This window comes from Remersonia thermophila, chromosome 4 (assembly GCF_042764415.1).
Source record: "Remersonia thermophila strain ATCC 22073 chromosome 4, whole genome shotgun sequence".
Classification (NCBI taxonomy): Eukaryota; Fungi; Ascomycota; class Sordariomycetes; order Sordariales; family Chaetomiaceae; genus Remersonia; species Remersonia thermophila.
In genome coordinates, this window is record NC_092220.1 from 248,938 (window position 1) to 267,751 (window position 18,814).

The 18,814-nt window shown below is 64.2% G+C and overlaps 8 protein-coding genes across 8 annotated transcripts; 4 read left to right on the forward strand and 4 right to left on the reverse strand.

Moving 5' to 3' along the window:
• Window positions 1–7: 7 nt before the first annotated feature.
• VTJ83DRAFT_4188 (uncharacterized protein) lies at window positions 8–733 on the forward strand (the record flags this gene model as incomplete). The annotated part of the gene is made up of 1 exon (XM_071010649.1): window positions 8–733. One exon carries the CDS (start codon window positions 8–10, stop codon window positions 731–733), a length of 726 nt encoding a protein of 241 aa, XP_070865638.1.
• A 295-nt stretch (window positions 734–1,028) lies between these two features.
• VTJ83DRAFT_4189 (uncharacterized protein) lies at window positions 1,029–2,229 on the reverse strand (the record flags this gene model as incomplete). Its single annotated transcript, XM_071010650.1, has 2 exons — window positions 1,029–2,076; window positions 2,171–2,229. 2 exons carry the CDS (start codon window positions 2,227–2,229, stop codon window positions 1,029–1,031), a joined length of 1,107 nt encoding a protein of 368 aa, XP_070865639.1.
• Window positions 2,230–3,017: 788 nt separating this feature from the next.
• On the reverse strand, window positions 3,018–4,185 carry VTJ83DRAFT_4190 (uncharacterized protein; the record flags this gene model as incomplete). The annotated part of the gene is made up of 4 exons (XM_071010652.1): window positions 3,018–3,375; window positions 3,466–3,622; window positions 3,679–3,871; window positions 3,931–4,185. The coding sequence occupies 4 exons, from the start codon at window positions 4,183–4,185 to the stop codon at window positions 3,018–3,020; spliced, it is 963 nt and encodes a 320-aa protein (XP_070865640.1).
• Window positions 4,186–5,225: 1,040 nt separating this feature from the next.
• On the forward strand, window positions 5,226–7,241 carry VTJ83DRAFT_4191 (uncharacterized protein; the record flags this gene model as incomplete). Its single annotated transcript, XM_071010653.1, has 4 exons — window positions 5,226–5,413; window positions 5,626–5,710; window positions 6,267–6,461; window positions 6,543–7,241. The coding sequence occupies 4 exons, from the start codon at window positions 5,226–5,228 to the stop codon at window positions 7,239–7,241; spliced, it is 1,167 nt and encodes a 388-aa protein (XP_070865641.1).
• Window positions 7,242–9,109: 1,868 nt separating this feature from the next.
• Window positions 9,110–9,703, reverse strand: VTJ83DRAFT_4192 (uncharacterized protein; the record flags this gene model as incomplete). The annotated part of the gene is made up of 1 exon (XM_071010654.1): window positions 9,110–9,703. The coding sequence occupies one exon, from the start codon at window positions 9,701–9,703 to the stop codon at window positions 9,110–9,112; it is 594 nt and encodes a 197-aa protein (XP_070865642.1).
• A 770-nt stretch (window positions 9,704–10,473) lies between these two features.
• On the reverse strand, window positions 10,474–11,479 carry VTJ83DRAFT_4193 (uncharacterized protein; the record flags this gene model as incomplete). The annotated part of the gene is made up of 2 exons (XM_071010655.1): window positions 10,474–10,957; window positions 11,037–11,479. The coding sequence occupies 2 exons, from the start codon at window positions 11,477–11,479 to the stop codon at window positions 10,474–10,476; spliced, it is 927 nt and encodes a 308-aa protein (XP_070865643.1).
• Window positions 11,480–13,484: 2,005 nt separating this feature from the next.
• On the forward strand, window positions 13,485–14,720 carry VTJ83DRAFT_4194 (uncharacterized protein; the record flags this gene model as incomplete). Its single annotated transcript, XM_071010656.1, has 2 exons — window positions 13,485–13,617; window positions 13,717–14,720. 2 exons carry the CDS (start codon window positions 13,485–13,487, stop codon window positions 14,718–14,720), a joined length of 1,137 nt encoding a protein of 378 aa, XP_070865644.1.
• Window positions 14,721–16,060: 1,340 nt separating this feature from the next.
• Window positions 16,061–18,721, forward strand: VTJ83DRAFT_4195 (uncharacterized protein; the record flags this gene model as incomplete). The annotated part of the gene is made up of 6 exons (XM_071010657.1): window positions 16,061–16,125; window positions 16,208–16,277; window positions 16,353–16,369; window positions 16,429–16,511; window positions 16,570–18,458; window positions 18,533–18,721. 6 exons carry the CDS (start codon window positions 16,061–16,063, stop codon window positions 18,719–18,721), a joined length of 2,313 nt encoding a protein of 770 aa, XP_070865645.1.
• Between the last annotated feature and the right edge of the window lie 93 nt (window positions 18,722–18,814).

Sequence of the window (18,814 nt, forward strand, 5' to 3'; positions counted from 1 at the left end):
GGCAATCATGACGTCTTCAACCTCCCGGCCCCTCAGGGTCTCGTTGGCCACCGACATCCTCGCCGACCCCGTCCGCTCCGCCCTCCCGCGGTACGCCGCGTACCGCCGGGCCCGCGCCCGCTTCTGGGAGGCCTTCCCCGACGGCGACGGCCGGGGGGGCGCCTACGTCCGGCTGCCCACGTCGGGCGCCGCCCTCGAGTGCGGCCTGCACGCCCTCGCGCTGTCCCTCGGCCACCAGCTGCCCTCGCAGCCGGCGGCGGCCAGGCTCGGGCTGCGGCCGCCCGGCGTGGCGGAGCTGCGCGAGGTGGTGCGCCTCATGAACCGGGAGCGCAGCCTGGCGGCGGCGATCGGGCCCGGCGACGGCGGCCTGGGCCGCGGGGTGGTGGGCGTCGGCGGCGGGAACTGGAGCTGGTTCGGCGCGGACGAGGTGGCGGCCATCTTTTACGCGTGGGGGAGCCGGGTCCGCTCCGGGGTTGACGCGGGGGAGGGGAAGCGGCCGACGCTGAGGTTCCAGCTCGGGTGGGTGACGGATCCGGACCCGGAGGCCGGGGATGAGGGGTGGCCTGTCATGATGAACACGCCCGAGGTGGAGACGGGGGAGGAGGCCGAGGACATTGTGCGCGTGTGGATTTGGAACGACGGCGGGTCCCTGAGGGGCGGCGTCGGCCATTTCGAGGGGATTCGAAGGCCGACAAAGGAGGAGCTGGAGGAGGCGGCGGCGAGGGGTTCATGATCCGGCCGTCCGGCCGTCATCCATACGAGGGCAGCTTAGGTGATGACCCCGGATGTTGGGGGGGGGGGGGGGGGGGGAAGGACGAGAGGAAAGACAGACAGACAGACAGATACACAGACACGCAGACACAGTCGATGGAGATTCTCTTCGTACCAAGGGGAAAAGTACGGTGCTCAACCTAGTGGTTCAAAGGAAAGGAGGAGGAGCCCTCGCTTCCTAGGCAATCGACCTGATCTCTCTCGAGGTTGACTTCCCGTCTCGTCTCGACGTGGTTTCATATCCGACCGACCGACGCTTACAGCTTGGCCGCGTCCGCGTCCGCGTCCGCGACGGCGTCCTTGTCAATCAGCACCACCAGCTTCCCAAACTGCCTGCCCGCCTTCATATCCTCAAAGAGCGCCTCGATCCCCTCGAGATCCTCGAGCCCCTTGGCCACGCGGCTCACGACGGGCCGGATGCGGTGCTTCCGCACAAACTCGAGCATGTCGCGGAACTCCTGGCGCGAGCCCATGGTGGCGCCGCGGACGTCGACGTTCTTGAGCACCGCCTGCATCGAGTAGTCCATCCTGGGCCCGAGCGTCATGCCGTAGCTCACGACGACGCCGCCGGGCTTGAGCAGGCGGACCGTCCTGGCCACAATGTCCCCGCCGGCGCCGTCGATGACGGCGTCCAGCGCGGGCCGGTCGCGGGGCAGCAGCGCGGCGAGCTCCTTGTCCCAGGCCTTGTCGCGGTAGCACACGCCGCCGCGGGCGCCGTGCTCGCGGACGGCGCGCTCGATCTTGGCGCGGTCCCCGCTCGTGACCCACACGTTGCACCCGCGGGCGACGGCGAACTGCAGCGCCTGCAGCGCCACGCCGCCGCCGACGCCCGTGACGAGTATGTTCCGCCCCGGCTCGGCGTTGCCGCTCTTGACCACCAGCGAGCGCCACGCCGTCACGCCCACGACCGGCAGGCACGCGCCCTCGGCCGGGGTCAGGTGCTCGGGCGCGGGGACCACGTCCTGCTCGTCGACGACGAGGTACTCGGTACCCGCGCCGGCGGGGGAGCCGGCCGAGGCGCCGATGATGCAGAAGCCCGGGGACTCGGGGCCGTTGGGGTCCGCGTCCCAGCCGCGCGTCGGCACGAGGATGACGGGCTTGCCCAGGAGGGAGGGCGAGGAGCAGCCGGGGCCGAGCGCGGTGACGACCCCGTAGGCGTCCGACATGAGCGGGGAGGTGAAGGAGATGCCCGGGTACAGGTGCTGCCGGATGAAGAGGTCGCGGTGGTTGAGGGAGGCGGCCGAGACCTTGACGAGGACCTGGCCCGGGCCCGGGGTAGGGATGGGCACCGAGTTGAGCTGCAGCCTAAGAGGGAGGAGGAGGAGGGAGGTGGGAGGAAACGGTTGGTGAGATGGTGCACACAGAGGAGCGCTAACGAACCAACATGGTCAAAACTTACGGGTAGTAGACCTCGCCGGGCTTGCCCTCGGTCTTCTTCACGGTGATGCAGCGCTGCATGGTTGGAAAAAAAGCGATGGGAGTATCTTGTCGAGCGTCTCCAAGACCGTGTCCAGCGGATGCCTAACCTATCTACATGTACAAAGTACCTGAATAAAAAAGAAAAAAAAAAAAAAAAGAAAAAAATCGAGCGTTTTGGCGTAACGTTGGCTCTTCCGGGTGTGTTGAGTGAGGTCTCGCCGTGCTTGTTTGTTGTACTATAGCTCGCTCCGAGCCCTTGTTGTGGTGCTCTCTCTCGGGCGCGTTACGCCGGAGAATCTCGACAAATCCCTGCACCAGCGGAGCCGAGCGTGACGCTCATGCCTCGGCCCCTCGGACGAACCAGGCCGGCCACACCCCCGCCCCGCCGCCTTCGTCCGCCAAAGGTTCCGGCTTCCTAACCTCCTGAGAGGGGGAGGGGGGTTGAGCGGGGGGCGGAGCTGATTGATTGCCGGGGAGGGTTGTCCGCCGACCGCCCATCCACACACCACACGGCACCACACCACACCACCCTGCGCTGCACATACAATATTGTACCTCAGCCCCCTCCTCCTTTTGCGGCTGCCATCATCGCCGATCGGTCGCCGCTTGAGATTGTCGTTGCCCCATCAGATTGCCTGCTGTCCACCGCTTTGCTTCATGCTCATCGCTTTGCCCGCTGCGCTGCGGTGTGCGGGCATCGCATAGTATCGCAAAGTATCGCATCGTATCGTATCGCATCGCATCGCATCGCATCGCATCGCATCGCATCGAATCGAATCGCATCGCAGCCGCCGGCTGCTTCCTTCTCCCCGCCGTCGCCGACGCCCTCAGTCGTGCGACTTCTTCCTCTTTTTGCTCTTGCCCGTGTCCTCCTCTGGCGGCACAAACTCGGCCTCGCGCTCGCGCTTCTTTTCTTCCTTTTTCTGCTTGGCCTTTTCGGCGCGCTCTTCCTCTGCGGCGCGCTGCTTGGCCTGCTTGCTGAGGAAGTACTCGCCCGTCTCGATCTGCATGTCGACCTTGCTCTTCTCGGGCGCCGGCGGGAACGGCGTGTAGGTCTTCTTGCTCTTGTCCGTGACCTTGAACGGCTGGCGGCGCTTCGACAGCGTCCGCTTCTTGAAGTTGGGCAGGTATCGGCTCCAGTCCTCGTGCGCCAGGGCCGGGTCCTTGGCGAGCTCCCGCTTGATCCTGGACGCGCACACGCACACGCACCGTTAGCCATCGTCGTCGCCGTCTTCGTCGTCGTTGCTGGTGGACAAGAATTGCAAAGCCACGTACATGAGCTCCTTGATCATGTAGATGGGATGGATGTTGCGCATCGTGTCCTCCACCACCCTGCGCACCTCCTTGAGCCCCTTGAACGGGCCCATGACGGAGACCGTGTTGCCGTGCACCAGGATGTACGTCTGCGTCAGCAGCTCCAAAGCCTTGAGCGCTGCATCGCCGTTAGCCGCTGCCACCGACGACCTTGGCAGCCGGGAAGGGGCTTACTTGTTCCGTTCTGTCCCAGAATCCGCTGTCGCCGCTTGACGAAGCGCTCCTTGTTGCGCACCAGGCTCCGGATCTTGATGATGTCGCAGGCCATGCCGTCCTCGAGGATCTTGATGGCTTGCGGGGCGGGGACGGAGCGGGCGAGGAGCTTGATCAGGTCGCGGGCGTTGAGGATGGCGGCGGGATCATAGGTCTGCGCGGTCAGCCTCTCGAGGCGCTTGGCAGGCCGTGGGTTGGGTCCTGCTCTCTTACCTTGCGGGTCGTCTTGACCGTCATGGAACCCTCGACGAGATCCAGGATGGCCGCGATGCCGTGCTTCTCGAGGGCCTTGGTGACGAGCGGCCATGCGTCCTTGAGGTAGCGCTCGCGGTACTTGGGGAAGAGCGTCATGAAGGACGACTCCTCGAGGAAGGGCCCGGACGAGTCCTCCTTGGTGAAGGGCTCGATCTTCCACTTGTCGATGTCGTCCGTGTCCCACGGCTTGTCCTTTTTGTGCGTCGACGGCATGTTGACGGGGAGCGCGAGGGCGGCAACGGCGGAGGGAGGAGCAGCGTCGAGGATGCGCGTGCCGATGACCTGGGAGGAGGAGAGGGGGGAATTTCCCAACTCTTGGGCGTTGGGGCGGCGACACGGGTTGCACGGGTTGGACGGGTTGGACGGGTTGGACGGGTTGGACGGGTTGCGCGGGTTGCTTGCTAGAGTTGCAAGAGTGGCTGAGCCGTTGGAGGCTCTTTGGAGGTTTCCATGGCTGGCTCGAGAGAAAGAGGCCTCGATTTTTTTGGACCATGGTCCCTTGCAGGCCCGGGGAAAAAAGTGGGGCGCGCCGGCCGATAAGGTCCCACCACGGCCCCGGCTTCCGCTCCTATCGAGCACCTTTCATTCACCTGTGCCATCACCCACTTCTCTCTATCGATTGAAGGCTTGCAATCGCATCCGCGGCCGACGTCAGTCGCAAATCGCATCCTCGACCCCCCTTTCAACCTCCTGGCCCGTCGCCCAGTCCCATTTCCTCCACCCCCGACTCGACCTGGATTCTGCGCCATGTAGCGCAGGCCTGCTGAGCCCCTGCAACCAATCAGAGGCCAGCAGCTGCCCGCGCCATCGCCAAGTGGATACACCGCGAAACTTCGCGCCCTGGGTTGGGGGGGGCTCCCTCGTCTTCATCTTCTTTTTTTTTTTTTTCCTGTCCTTCCCATCCGCAACCCCCCCGAATCCTGACCCCCTATCCCCTCGTCTGCCCTTTGGGCCAGAAGAGAAACCATCGCCATCTTCGATTTCCCTGACACCAACGGTCCATCCTCGACGGCTCAGATTGCAGAGACCTGTGTTCTTGCGGCTTCATCGACGCGTGCATCCGGCCGTGGTCTTCTGCGCGACCCTCCACCCCACCTCGCTCCGCCTTCCCAACCGACATCCTCCTCTTGCCGAGCCCGCCCTGATCTCGCGACACCGTCAAGCTGGCGCCGATTCAGACTCCCGAGTTCGACCAGGCCGCTGCGGCCCTGGTGCTCCATCCCGACCTCATAGCGACCGCGACCGAGGCGAACATGGAGGAGAGCGCGCAGGCCGTCGCCCAGGCCGTGGCCATGGCCGCCGAGGTCAAAACGGAGCCGGCGACCGGAGACGGCGCAGAGCCGGCGCCTGCTCCGCCGCCCCAGGATTTCCAGCACAACCCGGCCGGCGGCGACGCCCCGGCTCCCGAGGCGCCCGAGCCGACGGACCCGGCGCAGCAAAGGTCAGTCAGCCCCTACGCATCCAAGGATGGGAAACCACCAGCTCGGGTGGCGGGCGGGGGACCCGGGTCGCGGCGGGGCGATGCTCGCGGCGGATGGCCGTCGACGGGCCTTGTCGCGCCCGGGCCCTCCGGAGGTCCTCCGGACGAGACCCGCCCAGCCCCGGCCTTCTTCTCTCCGGCGGCTCCCGGCTAACATGACGGCGGCGATGCAGGCCCGTGACGATCGCGCCCGCCACCTACCCCGGACCGACGGGCACGTCGCCCGCCGTCACGCATCCTGCGCCTGGAGGCAACTTGGTAGGTGGGCAGGCTCCTCTCTCCCTTCAGACCCTCCCGTCGCACGCACCACCATCCTTTTTCGTCTTGTCCGCCGTTTTCCCTTGGGCCCGTTTCGGGCAGTCCCGTCGCTGGCCGCTGGCCGCTGGCTCTTGGGGTCATTTTTGGTGGGGCCCTGGACGGCTCGCCGGGGCTTGCATTGGATGCAGCAACGGCCTCCATCCGTTTCCCGTCTCCCCGTTTCCCCGTTTCCCCGTTTCCCTGTTGCCCGTTTCCCGTTTCCCGTTTTTATCGTCTTATCTGCCCGCCCCCACTTCCCTGCTTGGTCGAAAAATTCTTATCACTGGCCTTATCATGGCGACCCGACCCTCTTTGGTTATCAATGTTTCGCATCGCCCATGGTAATGCTGCTTATCGTTACAATTGCCATCGCGATTGATCCCGACGGAAACGTCCCCTGGAAGAATCCCACCGCCAGCCCAGCGCCCTCCCCTCCCCCCCCCCCTCTCGGGACGACGCATCGCAGCGCCGCGACGCAATGGCGACCATGGCTAACCACGAACGCGCCGTCACACAGCCCACCTGCCAGAACTGCGGCACCCATACCACCCCGCTATGGCGTCGCGACGAGAACGGCGCCGTCCTCTGCAACGCCTGCGGCCTGTTCCTCAAGCTGCACAACCGGCCACGGCCCATCCACCTCAAGACGGACGTCATCAAGAGCCGGAACCGCATCAAGACGCACCGTCCCGACCTCGCCAAGCAGAAAAAGGTGCGTGTTTGGAGGATCGGGCTGGTTGGTCGGGGAAAAGTGGGGGGAGGAGGGGAGGAGGGCTAACGAGAGAGGAACCAGGGCCAGGCGCAGGCGCAACATCTGAACCCCCAGACCGGCGACCTCAACGGGGCGGACCTCGGCGCCATGAACGGGGCCGCGGTTGCCCGGCGGGCCTCCCAAAAGTCCAACGGCGTCCTCGACGACACAAACTCGCCGATATCCCGCACCGGCACCCCGAACCTCTACGCGCCCCACGTGCCCATGTATTCCAACATCGACGACCAGTTCCAGGCCCAGCAGCTGTCCGCCTTCGCCGACGGCCGCGCCGCCTCGCCCTTGGGCGGCGACATGCCGCAGACGCAGGAGCAGCTCCTGGCCACCAACTCGAGCCTCAAGACGCGGGTCAGCGAGCTCGAGGTCATCCAGGAGCTCTACCGCGGCCGGATCCAGCAGCTCGAGCAGGAGGAGGTGAACCTGCGGCAGCAGGCCGAGAAGAGCAAATCCGAGGCCGAGGAGCAGCTGGCCGCCCAGCTCAACGCCCTGACCGAGTCTCACAACCAGCTGCAAAAGGAGCTCGAGGAGAGCCACCGGCGAGAGAACATGCTGAAGCGGCGCCTGGACGAGCTCGAAGAGGAGCTCAAGGCCGCCAAGGAGACCATCGAGGCGTACGAGGGCGGCCGCTCAAAAAAGCCGCGCGTCGACGACGGCGCGACCGCCGACAAGGCAGAGACCAGCGAATCCCCGGCCCCCCCGGCGGCCGAGGCGACGACGTCATAGGAACGGCTTCGGCCCTGCTGAAGGGCGGTCGCGGAACCCAGCGTCCATTCTCTGTTCTCTGCATCGCGCGGCGCGGCGTGGCGGGTCCGCGCGGCCCGAGGAGTGCTCCCCCCTCTCACCCGCCTTTGCAATTTCGGAAGGGTTGACAGCCCATTTTCTTTTTGTTCTCTCGGGGAGCCATGTCTGTTGATGGGCGCGCACGCGCTCGCTCTCCTTTCGGATGGGAATCACGGGCAGGGCGCTATTTTTTTTTGCCTATCGAGAAAGCGGGCAGACAGGCAGGCGGATAGGCAGGCGGATAGGCAGGCGGAGTTGCTGGAGTATGGGCGTATGTTCAAAGACGATGGGACTGCAAGGAGTTCTATCTATGCGGTCAACTTGTCGGTTGGCGCGGAGGGGGGTTTACTAGTATACCGGGTCCGGGTGATGGAACCAAAAGGAGAAAAGGTCGGCACGCACGCACAGATATATATACTATATATATATATATCGATCCTTAGGCGATGACTGATGTAATGTTCTGTGTGTATGGTGGCCATGCCGGCCGGGAGCGGTCTCGGCGAGGATTCCCACCTGCACATATTATAGAGAAACCCAAAATCAAGGATTCCTTTTTCTCTTCTTCTTTTGACTCTCCGGGATGTTGACCGCGCTTGACGTTGGCCAAGATGCATGGTGCAACGTGCGAGGTTGGCAACCGAATGGCGATGGTGGCGCCGGCACGCCGTCGTCCAAAGCCGACGATGACAACACCAGCTCCGCATCCCCCCGGCAATCGCCACGACACATTCGTCTTTCAGTGGTATCACTGTTGCTAGATGTACCTGATTCTTACTTTCATGTGTGGCACCGAGCCTGTCTTGCCCGAGAAGCCCCAGCCTTTCGCAGAGGCCGCTCGGTGCCTGGCCGGGCTTGTGTTGGAGCTCCGTTGGTTCCATCATCACCACCACCACCATCATCATCATCATCATCATCATCATCATCAAGTCACGCGTTGTACATTGAACAGGCACCAACCATCTCGTATTCTCGTTGCCCTCGTACGAATGACGACGCCGCACGCGCGCATCGAAACATCCGCGCCTCCCCCCCGCCTCCCCTCCTGACACCTTGCTCCGGACGACCCGACCGCTGCGCCGCGCGAGTCAGGATTATTGTCGTTGGCATCGATATTCCACAGCACACAGCACACGCCATGTTTGGGTAGCTCGGGGGACCTGGAGCTCCCCCTCTTTTGTGCGACAGGACAAAACTGTTTGTTGGCATCTTCCACGGGTCGATCGATCGAGCGAATGTTCCATTTGGCAACGACCCGGAGCCGGACCGCAGACATGCTACGCTGAAGCGAAGCCATTTCTCTCGCTCGCTCGCTCGCTCACTCACTCTCTCACTCACTCACACACACACACACACTCTCTCTCTCTCTCGCCCACTCTCAGTCTCTGAGCTGCAGCGGTTTCCAGAGCTCGCAACCCCACCAAGATCCGCAGAGCCGTCCCTCTCTCCCCTCCCCCTCCCCCTCCTCCCCGCCTCTCTCAGGGCTCCAACATTTGCACAAGACTTGTCCCCCAAGACAGGACAGCATCGTACAGCACAAGATGCTAGCCTTGCCATCGCGGTCACCGCCGGCGCCCTACGCTCCGCTCAAGCCCTCCCCTCTCAACCCCAACGCCCACCACGCCCATCACCACCAGCAGCGCCACAACACGCCAACGACCCCGTACAGCAGCAGCAGCGGAAGCAGCAGCAGCAGCAGCAGCAACCACCCTGGGAAACGACGCGGCCCTGGGCCCGTCCTCGGCCACGACCACGGCCGAGACCCCGGAGGGCGAGGTCCCCACCTCGCGGCCCCGGCGCGGCCCCGCCGATCACCCATCCTCCCGACCCAGGAGAGCCCGGGCCAACGGCTGCTGCGCCAAAAGGCGGCGATCGCCTGGCAGTGCGAAACGCTCCGGCGCTATCTCGTCCGCGTGGGCCGGCGGCCTCCCGGCATGGAAATGTGGGACATGCGGGCGCCGCTCCGGCCCGCCGCCGCCGCCGCCGCCGCCTCCTCTTCCTCCGAGCCTCCATCTCTGCGGCGGCCGCCGCTGCTGCCGAAGCAACCGCAGCAGCAGCCTCACCGCTCGGGCACGGTGAGCTGTCGGTACAGAAGCTGGGACGGGGACGGGGACGGGGACCAGGACCAGGACCGCGACCGCGACCGAGGGGAGGACCGGGACCCAACCGCGTGCCAAGGCCCAGGGGAGCACAAAGGAGGGGATCATGCGGCCGGGGAGCGCCGCGGAGGGGAGAGCCCGCCGCCGGCGGGGCTGCCGGGCCCTTTCTCCGGCGGCGGCTCGTCGGCCAAGCGGGCGGTGGAGCGGGCGCTGCTGGCCGCCGAGAGCCATGGCGCGCGGTGGCGCGCGGACCTGGTGGTGCCCGTGCCGTTCGACGACGACGAGGACGAGGGGGTCGGCATGCATCACGAGGCCGGAGGCGGCGGCGAGCGAGGGTATCGAGCGAGCCAAAGAGAGGGCCTCCAAGACGCGGGCCGAGGCGCCGCGCTCCTCTCGGGCCACGACGCCGGGGTCCCGGCCGTTTCGTCAAAGGGCCTCTGCGGCGACGGCGACAAGGATGGCGACAGCGACGGCGACAGCGACGACGACGGCAACGGAGGAGAGCCGGCGAAGCCCGGCGGAGCGGGGGCCGTCGCCTGTCCTCCCCGGCCGGCCGGGGCGAGCGCTCTCGGGCGAGGCGGCGGAAAGGACGGCCACGTCGGAGCTGCGCCCGACGTCGGGCTGCCACCCTGCCGCCGCTGGAGGATGCTGGCCCGGCGGAGGGGTTCTCCCCACGCGACGGCCCGCCGGCTCCGCGGGGGCAAGCGGTCGCGATCGGCGGTCTGGCGCGGATTTATCGTGGCGGCGGTGGTGATGGGGATCGTTCTGGCGTACGGGCTGGTGGCGGCCTTTGGCGGAAGCGGCGGCGGAGCGGGCGGCGGGGGGCTTTATGCCGAGAGCAAGTGACACGGAAACGGTTCAGAAGGGGGGATCGGTTCACGCGGGACAGAAGCGACGGGATTTGGGGCACGTGGTTCGAGTCGGGTTTGTGGTAGCGGCGGCGGCGGCGGCGGCGGCGGCAGCCGTGGATTCCGCCTTGCGCTCCTTGTTCGTAGCGTAGCAGCCCTCCCCCCCCACAATCCCTTGGTACACAGATGGATCCTATGGATGTAGCGCCTCTATTGCTCGGCATCTCCTCATTGAGATTTCTTCTCGCTTTCGTGCTTGCTCGTGCTATTCGCTGCTGCTGCTGCTGCTGCTTCTGCTGCTGCTGCTGGTGCATCATCGACCGCCGCCACCTGGGCCTTGCGCTTCTCGATGGCCGTTTCCACCTGCCATATGGCCCGCTCGAGCTCCGTCTCTAGCTGGGGCAGGCCCAGCGCCAGCGTCAGCTTCTTCCCCTCGGCCTGGGACAGCAGCAGGGTCTCGCCTTCGCAGGCCTGCCCCGCAGCTCCCGGAGGCGGCAGGCCGGGGCTCGCGACGGGCGCCGAGCCGGCGGCCGGCTCCGGGGCGGAGGGCAAGGGAGGCTTGGGCGCCGCGTACACGGCGTCGACGAGGGGGTTGGGAGCGAGGACGAGGAGGTTGTTGTTGAGCAGGAACTGAACATGCCTGCCGCCGGCGAGAGCGCGCCAGTGCGACCAGGCGCGGTAGACGAGGTAGAAGAAGGGGAGGTTCGGGATGCTGGATGGGCCGTGGGGTTAGCCAGAGGAACCGCTCGGGGCTTGCACGCCCCCTCGGCCGGACGGCGCGGCGCACTCACAGGGGGACAAGCGCCACGGGGATGGTGATGGGCATGCCGACCAGGCACCACAGCAGCCTCGTCCGGTGCAGGCCCTCGCGCTCGGTGGCCAGGGCGCGCAGCACCGACGACACCTGGTCGGCCTGGAGCAGCGTCTTGGGGTAGACGACCTCGACCTTGTCGGAGCGGTCGAGCTCGGCCTGGCGGCGGCGCTGCGACAGGGGCGGGACGGACTTGAGGCCCCATTCCTCGTACGGGATGCGGCGCAGCAGCTGGTTGCCGTAGCTGACGACGGCCCTCTGCCAGCCTCTGTCCTTGTTCTCCCAGTCGGACCAGGTGCGGGCGGCCTTGGACTGGATCCGGCCGGACCACGTCAGGGATTCCGACGCCGGGCCGCCGAGCTTCCCGGCCTGGCAGTACAAGAGGGTCCTCCTCGTGGAGATGGGCAGGACGTAGAGGCGCATGGCGCAAGATTCTTTGGGAGGACGGGGGGGGGGGGGGGGGGGGGGAAGGAAGAAGGAGACTAGGAGAAAGGAGGGGGGAATCTCGCAACAGGTCGTCTAATTACTTGGAGAAACAGCAGCAGCGGCAGCGGCGGCGGCAGACGCGCATTTTGTACGGACGGAGGGAAGGGTTGGGAGGCCTGCGACAACGACGACGACGACAACGACGCCGCGCGTTTTGGCCAGGGGAGGGATGGGAGGGATGGGGGAGGGAATGGGTGTTGTGGAGTGGCAAAAAAAAAAATAACAACAACAAAAAAACGTTGGGCGTGGTGGTTGGAGCTTAGGCGAAGGTCAAGGGGATGGACTGGACTGGATATGGAGCTCCAATGTTCCAAGTCGTGGTGGGCATGGATGGGGAGGGTCAGCAGCCATTTTTCCAGTTTATGCACAGCCCGGGAGCCTGGATGGCGTCCCCGGCAAGCAAAACTACCTACCACCGTTATTGTACTTTTTGTACTCTGTGGGTAACGCTAGAACCTAGCAATGACGCAACCTCTGTAGGTATTGGATCCTTTCTCTCCCGCCGCCGTGGGGTTCCATCGCTTGAAACGCTGCGTGGTTGGGGGGGCAGTGCCCCCGGCAGCCCGGGGCTACCTACTATAGGTAGGTAGTATACGCAGTAGGTACCTATGGAACCTCACACGTCAAGGTTCCCAACCCGGTCGGGCAGGGCGGGCAGGAAAATAAAAGCCCAGAGCTGCCATCAGCCACAGCCCTTCATGGCTGCTGAAAAGAGTCGGCGGCTAACTATTCTTCTTGCAGCCGCTCGGTGTGGCTCATGCTCGAGATGCCACAAGCGGTCATGTCGCTTGTCCCCAAGCACAGAGCTGCCAAGCTGCCAAGCTCCAAGCTTCCTCAGCCTCTGATTGGTAACTCACTAGTGTATTACCTCTGATAACTACGAATAGTTGGTGAAAGCAGACCTCGGCCAGAGAGCCTGAACTCCGGGCAGAGGCCATCTTGGGACCGACCCGAGAACGCCTTGTTACCTACAAGTACGCCGTCCCCAGGTACCCTTCCGTCTGAAACAAAGAACCGCGCCCAAGGTCCCTCTCTTCCATGGCTCGTTCCTGTCCTTGAGATTCCGCTCCTGCGTGGTCAAAGCGCAGCTCGGTCCCTACACAGTAGGTCCAAGGTAGCCAGCCCGAGCCACGTCCACTCGGAGGCCTTTGTTGCCGGAGGAGAGCATCCGAGCGAACCGAGCTTCTTTGGAGGAGAGGGTTCAGGATTCCCATCCACCTACCTACTATACTGCCACCTCCCTGAGCAGGGGCTTTGAGCGGTTGGGAGAAATAAAAAAAGCCATGGACATCGGGTTCCTGCGTTGCCCTGTCCAATGTGCTACTGCCTGCCCCATGCCTCCAGGATTGGATTCGGGGCTTAGACGGTTCGCAGTGTAGGCAGTGTGCGCCTCAACCGACTTCCCGAAGCGGCAGCGTTTGTGGTGCCGCGTGGATGGGCGTGCCAGGTTGCCGGGGCGGGCTCCCCAGCCAATCAAGAGCTGGGGCCTTCCGCTGGAACCAGAGTGGAGAAGCACAGGCGCCAAGCCCGGCCCGCTTTGGCAGCCGGCGGGCCTCCCCCGTCGTCACGCGAGCCAGGCCAACGCAGGTCATTTCCATTTCCAAGGAACCAGCGCGAATCGAGGCCGCCGGGGCGCTCTCAACCTCCACAACCCGGCATCCCCAACAGCTGACGTCGATGGCCAGGTCGTCCACGCGCCATGTCTTTCCATCGACATCCCTAACGCACCGCTGCGCCATGCTCCTACCGTCATCCTACATTCTCCCTCCGCCTCTCGACCCTGCACGCATCCAGCGCCATTGACGACGTCGCCGAATTCTCTCCTCATCCCCCTCCCCCCCCCCCCCCCCCCGGCGCCCCCATGCCCCCTGCCATCGCGAACCGGGCACCAGCTTCTGCCGATCATAACCCCTCGGCCCCGTAGGCCGACGGCGGCCCGAGAATGGCTTCTTCGGGCCATCCGTCATCGAGTTCGCAACTCTCCGAGCCCCGACCCTCCACGACACGCTCCCCGAGCACCGCCGCGCGATCCGTCCCGGGCTCGACCCATCATGGATTCGCTCGAACGCTACCTCGTAGGCGCTCCCTTCGTTTTTTTTTTCTCCTCCTCCTCCTCTTCCTCCTCCTCCTCTCCTCTTCCGAGCCCTCCAAGCGCTGACATCCCGCCCCGACAGCATGGATCGAGTCGTACGAGCCGCGGTTCGGGGTCCCCAGCGAGGACCAGCTGCGCGCCCTGAGCTGCCCGCCGCCGCCCCGCGCCTTGGCCCCCGAGCACAACCACATGCCGAGCCCGATCCAGCGTCGGGTGTCGAGAGACGGCTTCGTTCACGAGAACCCGGCCGTGCTGGGGCTGGAAGGCCCCTCTCGAACGTCGCATGCGCGGCTCCGCAAGATGCTGCGCCGTCGCAACAGCGCCGAGCGCGGCCGCAAGTGGGATCACCTGCGCTCCGCCGAGCCCGTGATCGTGCACCGCTTCAGCCGCGCCATGGCCGACTCGCCGTGGCGCGGCTACGTGAACTCGTCGCGTTACGGCCGCCTGCCCAACGAGGAGTCGGAGATCGTGGACCCGGACGTGCTGGAAAAGCTACAGCCCGGGTTCAACGACCCCGTGGACCTGCCCCAGCTTCGGGCCGCCGCCGGCGATACGCGCCGAAACGTCCTCTACAAGCGGCTCTGGCACATTTTGCTGCGGCACCCGCTCGTCCCGCTCGCCTTCCGGCTGACGGTCCTGCTGACGTCCATCGTGGCGCTGGCGCTCGCCGTCCAGGTGTTCCGCATAGAACACCGGCCGGCCGAGCCGGGGGCGCCGCCGCCGCAGGGCCACTCGGCCGAGCTCACCCAGGCCATCGTGGCCATCGTCGTCGACACGGTGGCCATCCCCTACATCGGTTACATGACGTGGGACGAATACACGGGCCAGCCGCTGGGGCTGCGGCCGGCCACGCAAAAGATCTCGCTGGTCCTCATGGACCTCTTCTTCATCATCTTCAAATCGGCCAGCACGGCCCTCGCCTTTGAGGCGCTCGTCTCCCACAACTCCACCGACCGCCGCACCCGCGAGCTCAGCAAGGCCCTGGCCGCCTTTCAGGTCATCGGCTTGATATCGTGGAGCTTGAATCTGTCGGTCAGCGTCTTCCGCCTGGTGCAAAAGCTGGGCGGCGGGGATGACGGCAGATGAGGGGGGCGGTCCCTCCACTTGTCTCTGTTTTTTTTTTTTTTTTTTTTTTTTTTTTTTTTTTTTTTACGCGCTTGGGTGCTAGGGGCTCCCCGAGCATGGTTGCAGCGTTGTCTTGCCTCTGAACAAAAGGTATAAGGGGGCGGGGGAGGGGGTTGGTACCTAACCTAAGGTGCCTGTTTTCACTACCGCAGCATACCTGTGCCCCATTTGCACACCCCCAAGCTCCTTTCAGTCCAGCCTGAGACGGCATGAACGTGGTGCCACTTCCTTTTGTTTTTACCATGTAATATTGTTATGATGCATCACAGATGGGAACCTGTATGATAATAAGGAATGAGTTCAACCTGGTCTAGGAAGGGTTGAGAATGACAGCGGCGTAATCAGCGGAAAAAAAGGAAGAGCACAAGGAATGGAAATACAATGAATTTACCTAGGTACCTGATTCAGCGCACAGAAGCAATGACATGTCCGGAGCACCAGCGAGCTGACACCGGATGGTGGTTTGTTATCCGTGACTCTGAATGCAACCTGCATCACCGCCACCTCCACAACCACCACCTCCCCCTCCTCCACCGCCACGACGCGCGTAATGCGCTTGTCGCTTAAGGTGGACCACGAAACATTATCGATTAGCCGCGTGTTGCAGCCTGGGGAGGCAGGTGGGGCCCTGCCTAACCCTCGGGGTTCAACAAACGGCGGGATGCGTCGAGTGGGCAGCGGGCGGCGGGCGGCGGGCGGCGGGCAGCAGCGAGCTCCATGCTTGGGAAACTCGTCCTCAGGTCACAAGTTGCCTTGCGCATCCATCTCGCATCCCTCCCATTCATTCACTTCAACCTCCATCCAACCTTCAAAAAAGCCCCTCCTGCATTTCCTCGGGCCGCCATTTCAGCAGCCTTTTCCCTCCCGCCACCGACCTCCACTCCACCGCCCTCGTCGTCGTCGTCGTCGTCGTTGTCGTTGTTGTCGTCATCATCGTCGTCGTCGTCCTTCCTAGTCGAGCCCGCCCAGGCCGTCGTCCCTCGAATCTCAAGGTTTCATCGCTGGCCGCTTCGCAGCAACGCCCCTCGGTTCCCCTCACTTCCTTCGCCGCCAGCAACCCGAAGGCTTCCTGTCGCCGGCGCCCTCTCTTCGGTACCATCTGATTCCTTCCTTTTTTTCTTTTTTGGGTTGGCCGAACGCTATTCCTGTCCGGCCCTCCCACGCACCGCTCCGTCCGGCCAAGCCTTGCTGACCGACGCCTCGACGGCGCACCCAGCTGGCCCAGAACAGCCCGACTGGGCGCAACCCGGTACCGTCTCCCGACCCGTCCTCCCCGCGACGCCCTCGCGCGCCGTGCAGCCATGCCGCCGGCTTCGGTCATGGGGATGCCGAGGCAACCCTCCTCAGAATCCGACATCGACACCACGTGCGTGGACCCGATCCTCTTTCCTCGCCTCCTGACGTCGGTCGCTCCCCGGAGCACGGCTTGGTCGCTGACGCGAAAGCAGCTGGAATTATTTGCAACATGGAATCACCCGCATCATGACCAATCTCCACGAGGGGATTGACCTGGCAACCGTACGTGCCCTCTCTCTCTCTCTCTTTTTCTTGGCCTCTGGGCTGGCGGCCCTGCCCTGCTGACTTGTCTCGCAGTACATGGGTATCTACACGTATGTCTACCTCTCGAAACCGCCCCCCTCCCCGCCGGGCCCTCGCTGACGCCTCGCAGAGCCGTGCACAACTTCTGCACATCCCAAAAGGCCTCGGGCTTCGCCCTCTCAAACCATCCTCTGGGTTCCAACCAGCGTGGAGGTTCGTGCCGTCCGCCCCTCCCCCGCCTCTTCCAAGCCGCACGCTGACCCCGGCCTAGCCCACCTCCTCGGCGAGGAGCTCTACAAGAAGCTGTCCGAGTACCTCTGCGACCACCTCAGGGCGCTAGTGGCCGAGTCCAAGGCGCACGCGGACGAGGCCCTGCTGGCGTTTTACATTCGGGAATGGCAGCGCTACACGGACGCCGCCAAGTACATCCACCACCTCTTCCGGTACCTCAACAGGCACTGGGTCAAGAGGGAAGTGGACGAGGGCAAGAAGAACGTCTACGACGTCTACACCCTGCACCTCGTGCAATGGCGCGACGTGCTGTTCCAGCAGGTGTCCGGCAAGGTCGTGGACGCCGTGCTGAAGCTGGTCGAGAAGCAGCGCAGCGGCGAGACCATCGAGCACAACCAGATCAAGCAGGTGGTGGACTCGTTCGTGTCGCTGGGCCTCGAGGAGGGCGACTCGTCCAAGACGACGCTCGAGGTGTACCGGTACCACTTCGAGCGGCCCTTCCTCGAAGCCACCATGGCCTTCTACCAGAACGAGAGCAAGCAGTACGTTGCCGAGAACAGCGTCGTCGAGTACATGAAGAAGGCCGAGGCCCGCCTCGCCGAGGAGGAGGAGCGCGTCAAGCTCTACCTGCACCCCGACATCGCCATCCCGCTCAAGAAGGCGTGCAACCAGGTCCTGATCGCCGACCACTCCAACATCCTCCGCGACGAGTTCCAGGTTCTGCTCGACAACGACCGCGAGGAGGACATGGCGCGCATGTACAGCCTGCTGTCGCGCATACCCGACGGCCTGGACCCGCTGCGCACAAAGTTCGAGACGCACGTCCGCAACGCCGGCCTCGCCGCCGTCGCCAAGGTGGCCTCGGACGCCGAAAAGCTCGAGCCAAAGGTGTACGTGGACGCCCTGCTCGAGGTCCACGCCCAGTACCAGGGCCTCGTGAAGCGCGCCTTCCGGGACGAGCCCGAGTTCACGCGCTCCCTCGACAACGCGTGCCGCGAGTTCGTCAACCGCAACGAGGTCTGCAAGTCGGGATCCAACAAGTCGCCCGAGCTGCTGGCCAAGTACACGGACGTGCTGCTGCGCAAGAGCAGCACGGGCGTCGAGGATGCCGAGCTCGAGAACACGCTCGTCCAGATCATGACGGTTTTCAAGTACATCGAGGACAAGGACGTGTTCCAAAAGTTTTACTCGCGCATGCTCGCCCGCCGCCTCGTCCACAGCAACTCGTCGTCCGACGATGCCGAGACGAGCATGATCAGCAAGCTCAAGGAGGCCTGCGGCTTCGAGTACACCAACAAGCTGCAGCGCATGTTCCAGGACATGCAGATCTCCAAGGACCTCAACGCCGGCTTCCGCGAGCACCTGCAGACGCTCGACAAGGGCAAGGGCCTCGACTCGACCTACTCCATCCTCGGCACCAGCTTTTGGCCCCTCACCGCCCCCAACACCAACTTCAACCCGCCCGAGGAGGTGGCGGCCGACTGCGAGCGCTTCACGCGCTTCTACAAGAACAAGCACGAAGGGCGCAAGCTCACGTGGCTGTGGCAGCTCTGCAAGGGCGAGGTCAAGGCCAACTACGTCCGCAACTCCAAGATGCCCTACACCTTCCAGGTGTCGATATACCAGATGGCCATCCTCTTGTTGTTTAACGACAAGGACACCCACACGTACGACGAGATCGCCTCGACGACGCAGCTCAACCCGGACGCGCTCGACCCGTCGCTCGGCATCCTGCTCAAGGCCAAGGTGCTCAACCTCGACTCGGGCAGCGCCGCCAAGCTCGGGCCAGGCGCCGTGTTCTCGCTCAACTACGACTTCAAGAACAAAAAGTACCGCGTCAACCTGAACGTGGGCATGAAGTCGGAGACCAAGCAGGAGGAGGTCGAGACCAACAAGACGATCGAGGAAGACCGCAAGCTGCTCCTCCAGGTAAGCACTTTTTTGTCTTCTTTCTTGGCCCTTATGCTTCTGAGAATGACGACTGACTTCCCACCCTTTCCTAGTCGGCCATTGTGCGCATCATGAAGGCGCGCAAGCGCATGAAGCACCAGCAGCTCGTGAGCGAGACCATCAACCAGATTCGCGGGCGGTTCGTGCCCAAGGTCGGCGACATCAAGAAGTGCATCGAAATCCTCTTGGACAAGGAGTACCTGGAGCGCCTGGATGACGATGATCTCGGGTATCTGGCCTGATCTGGGTGTTCTTTTTTTGTTTTGTTTTTTTCTTTGCTTTCTGGAGCGGGTGCATGGAGTAGCCGCCAAGGGATTGGTTGTGTCTCCCCTCTT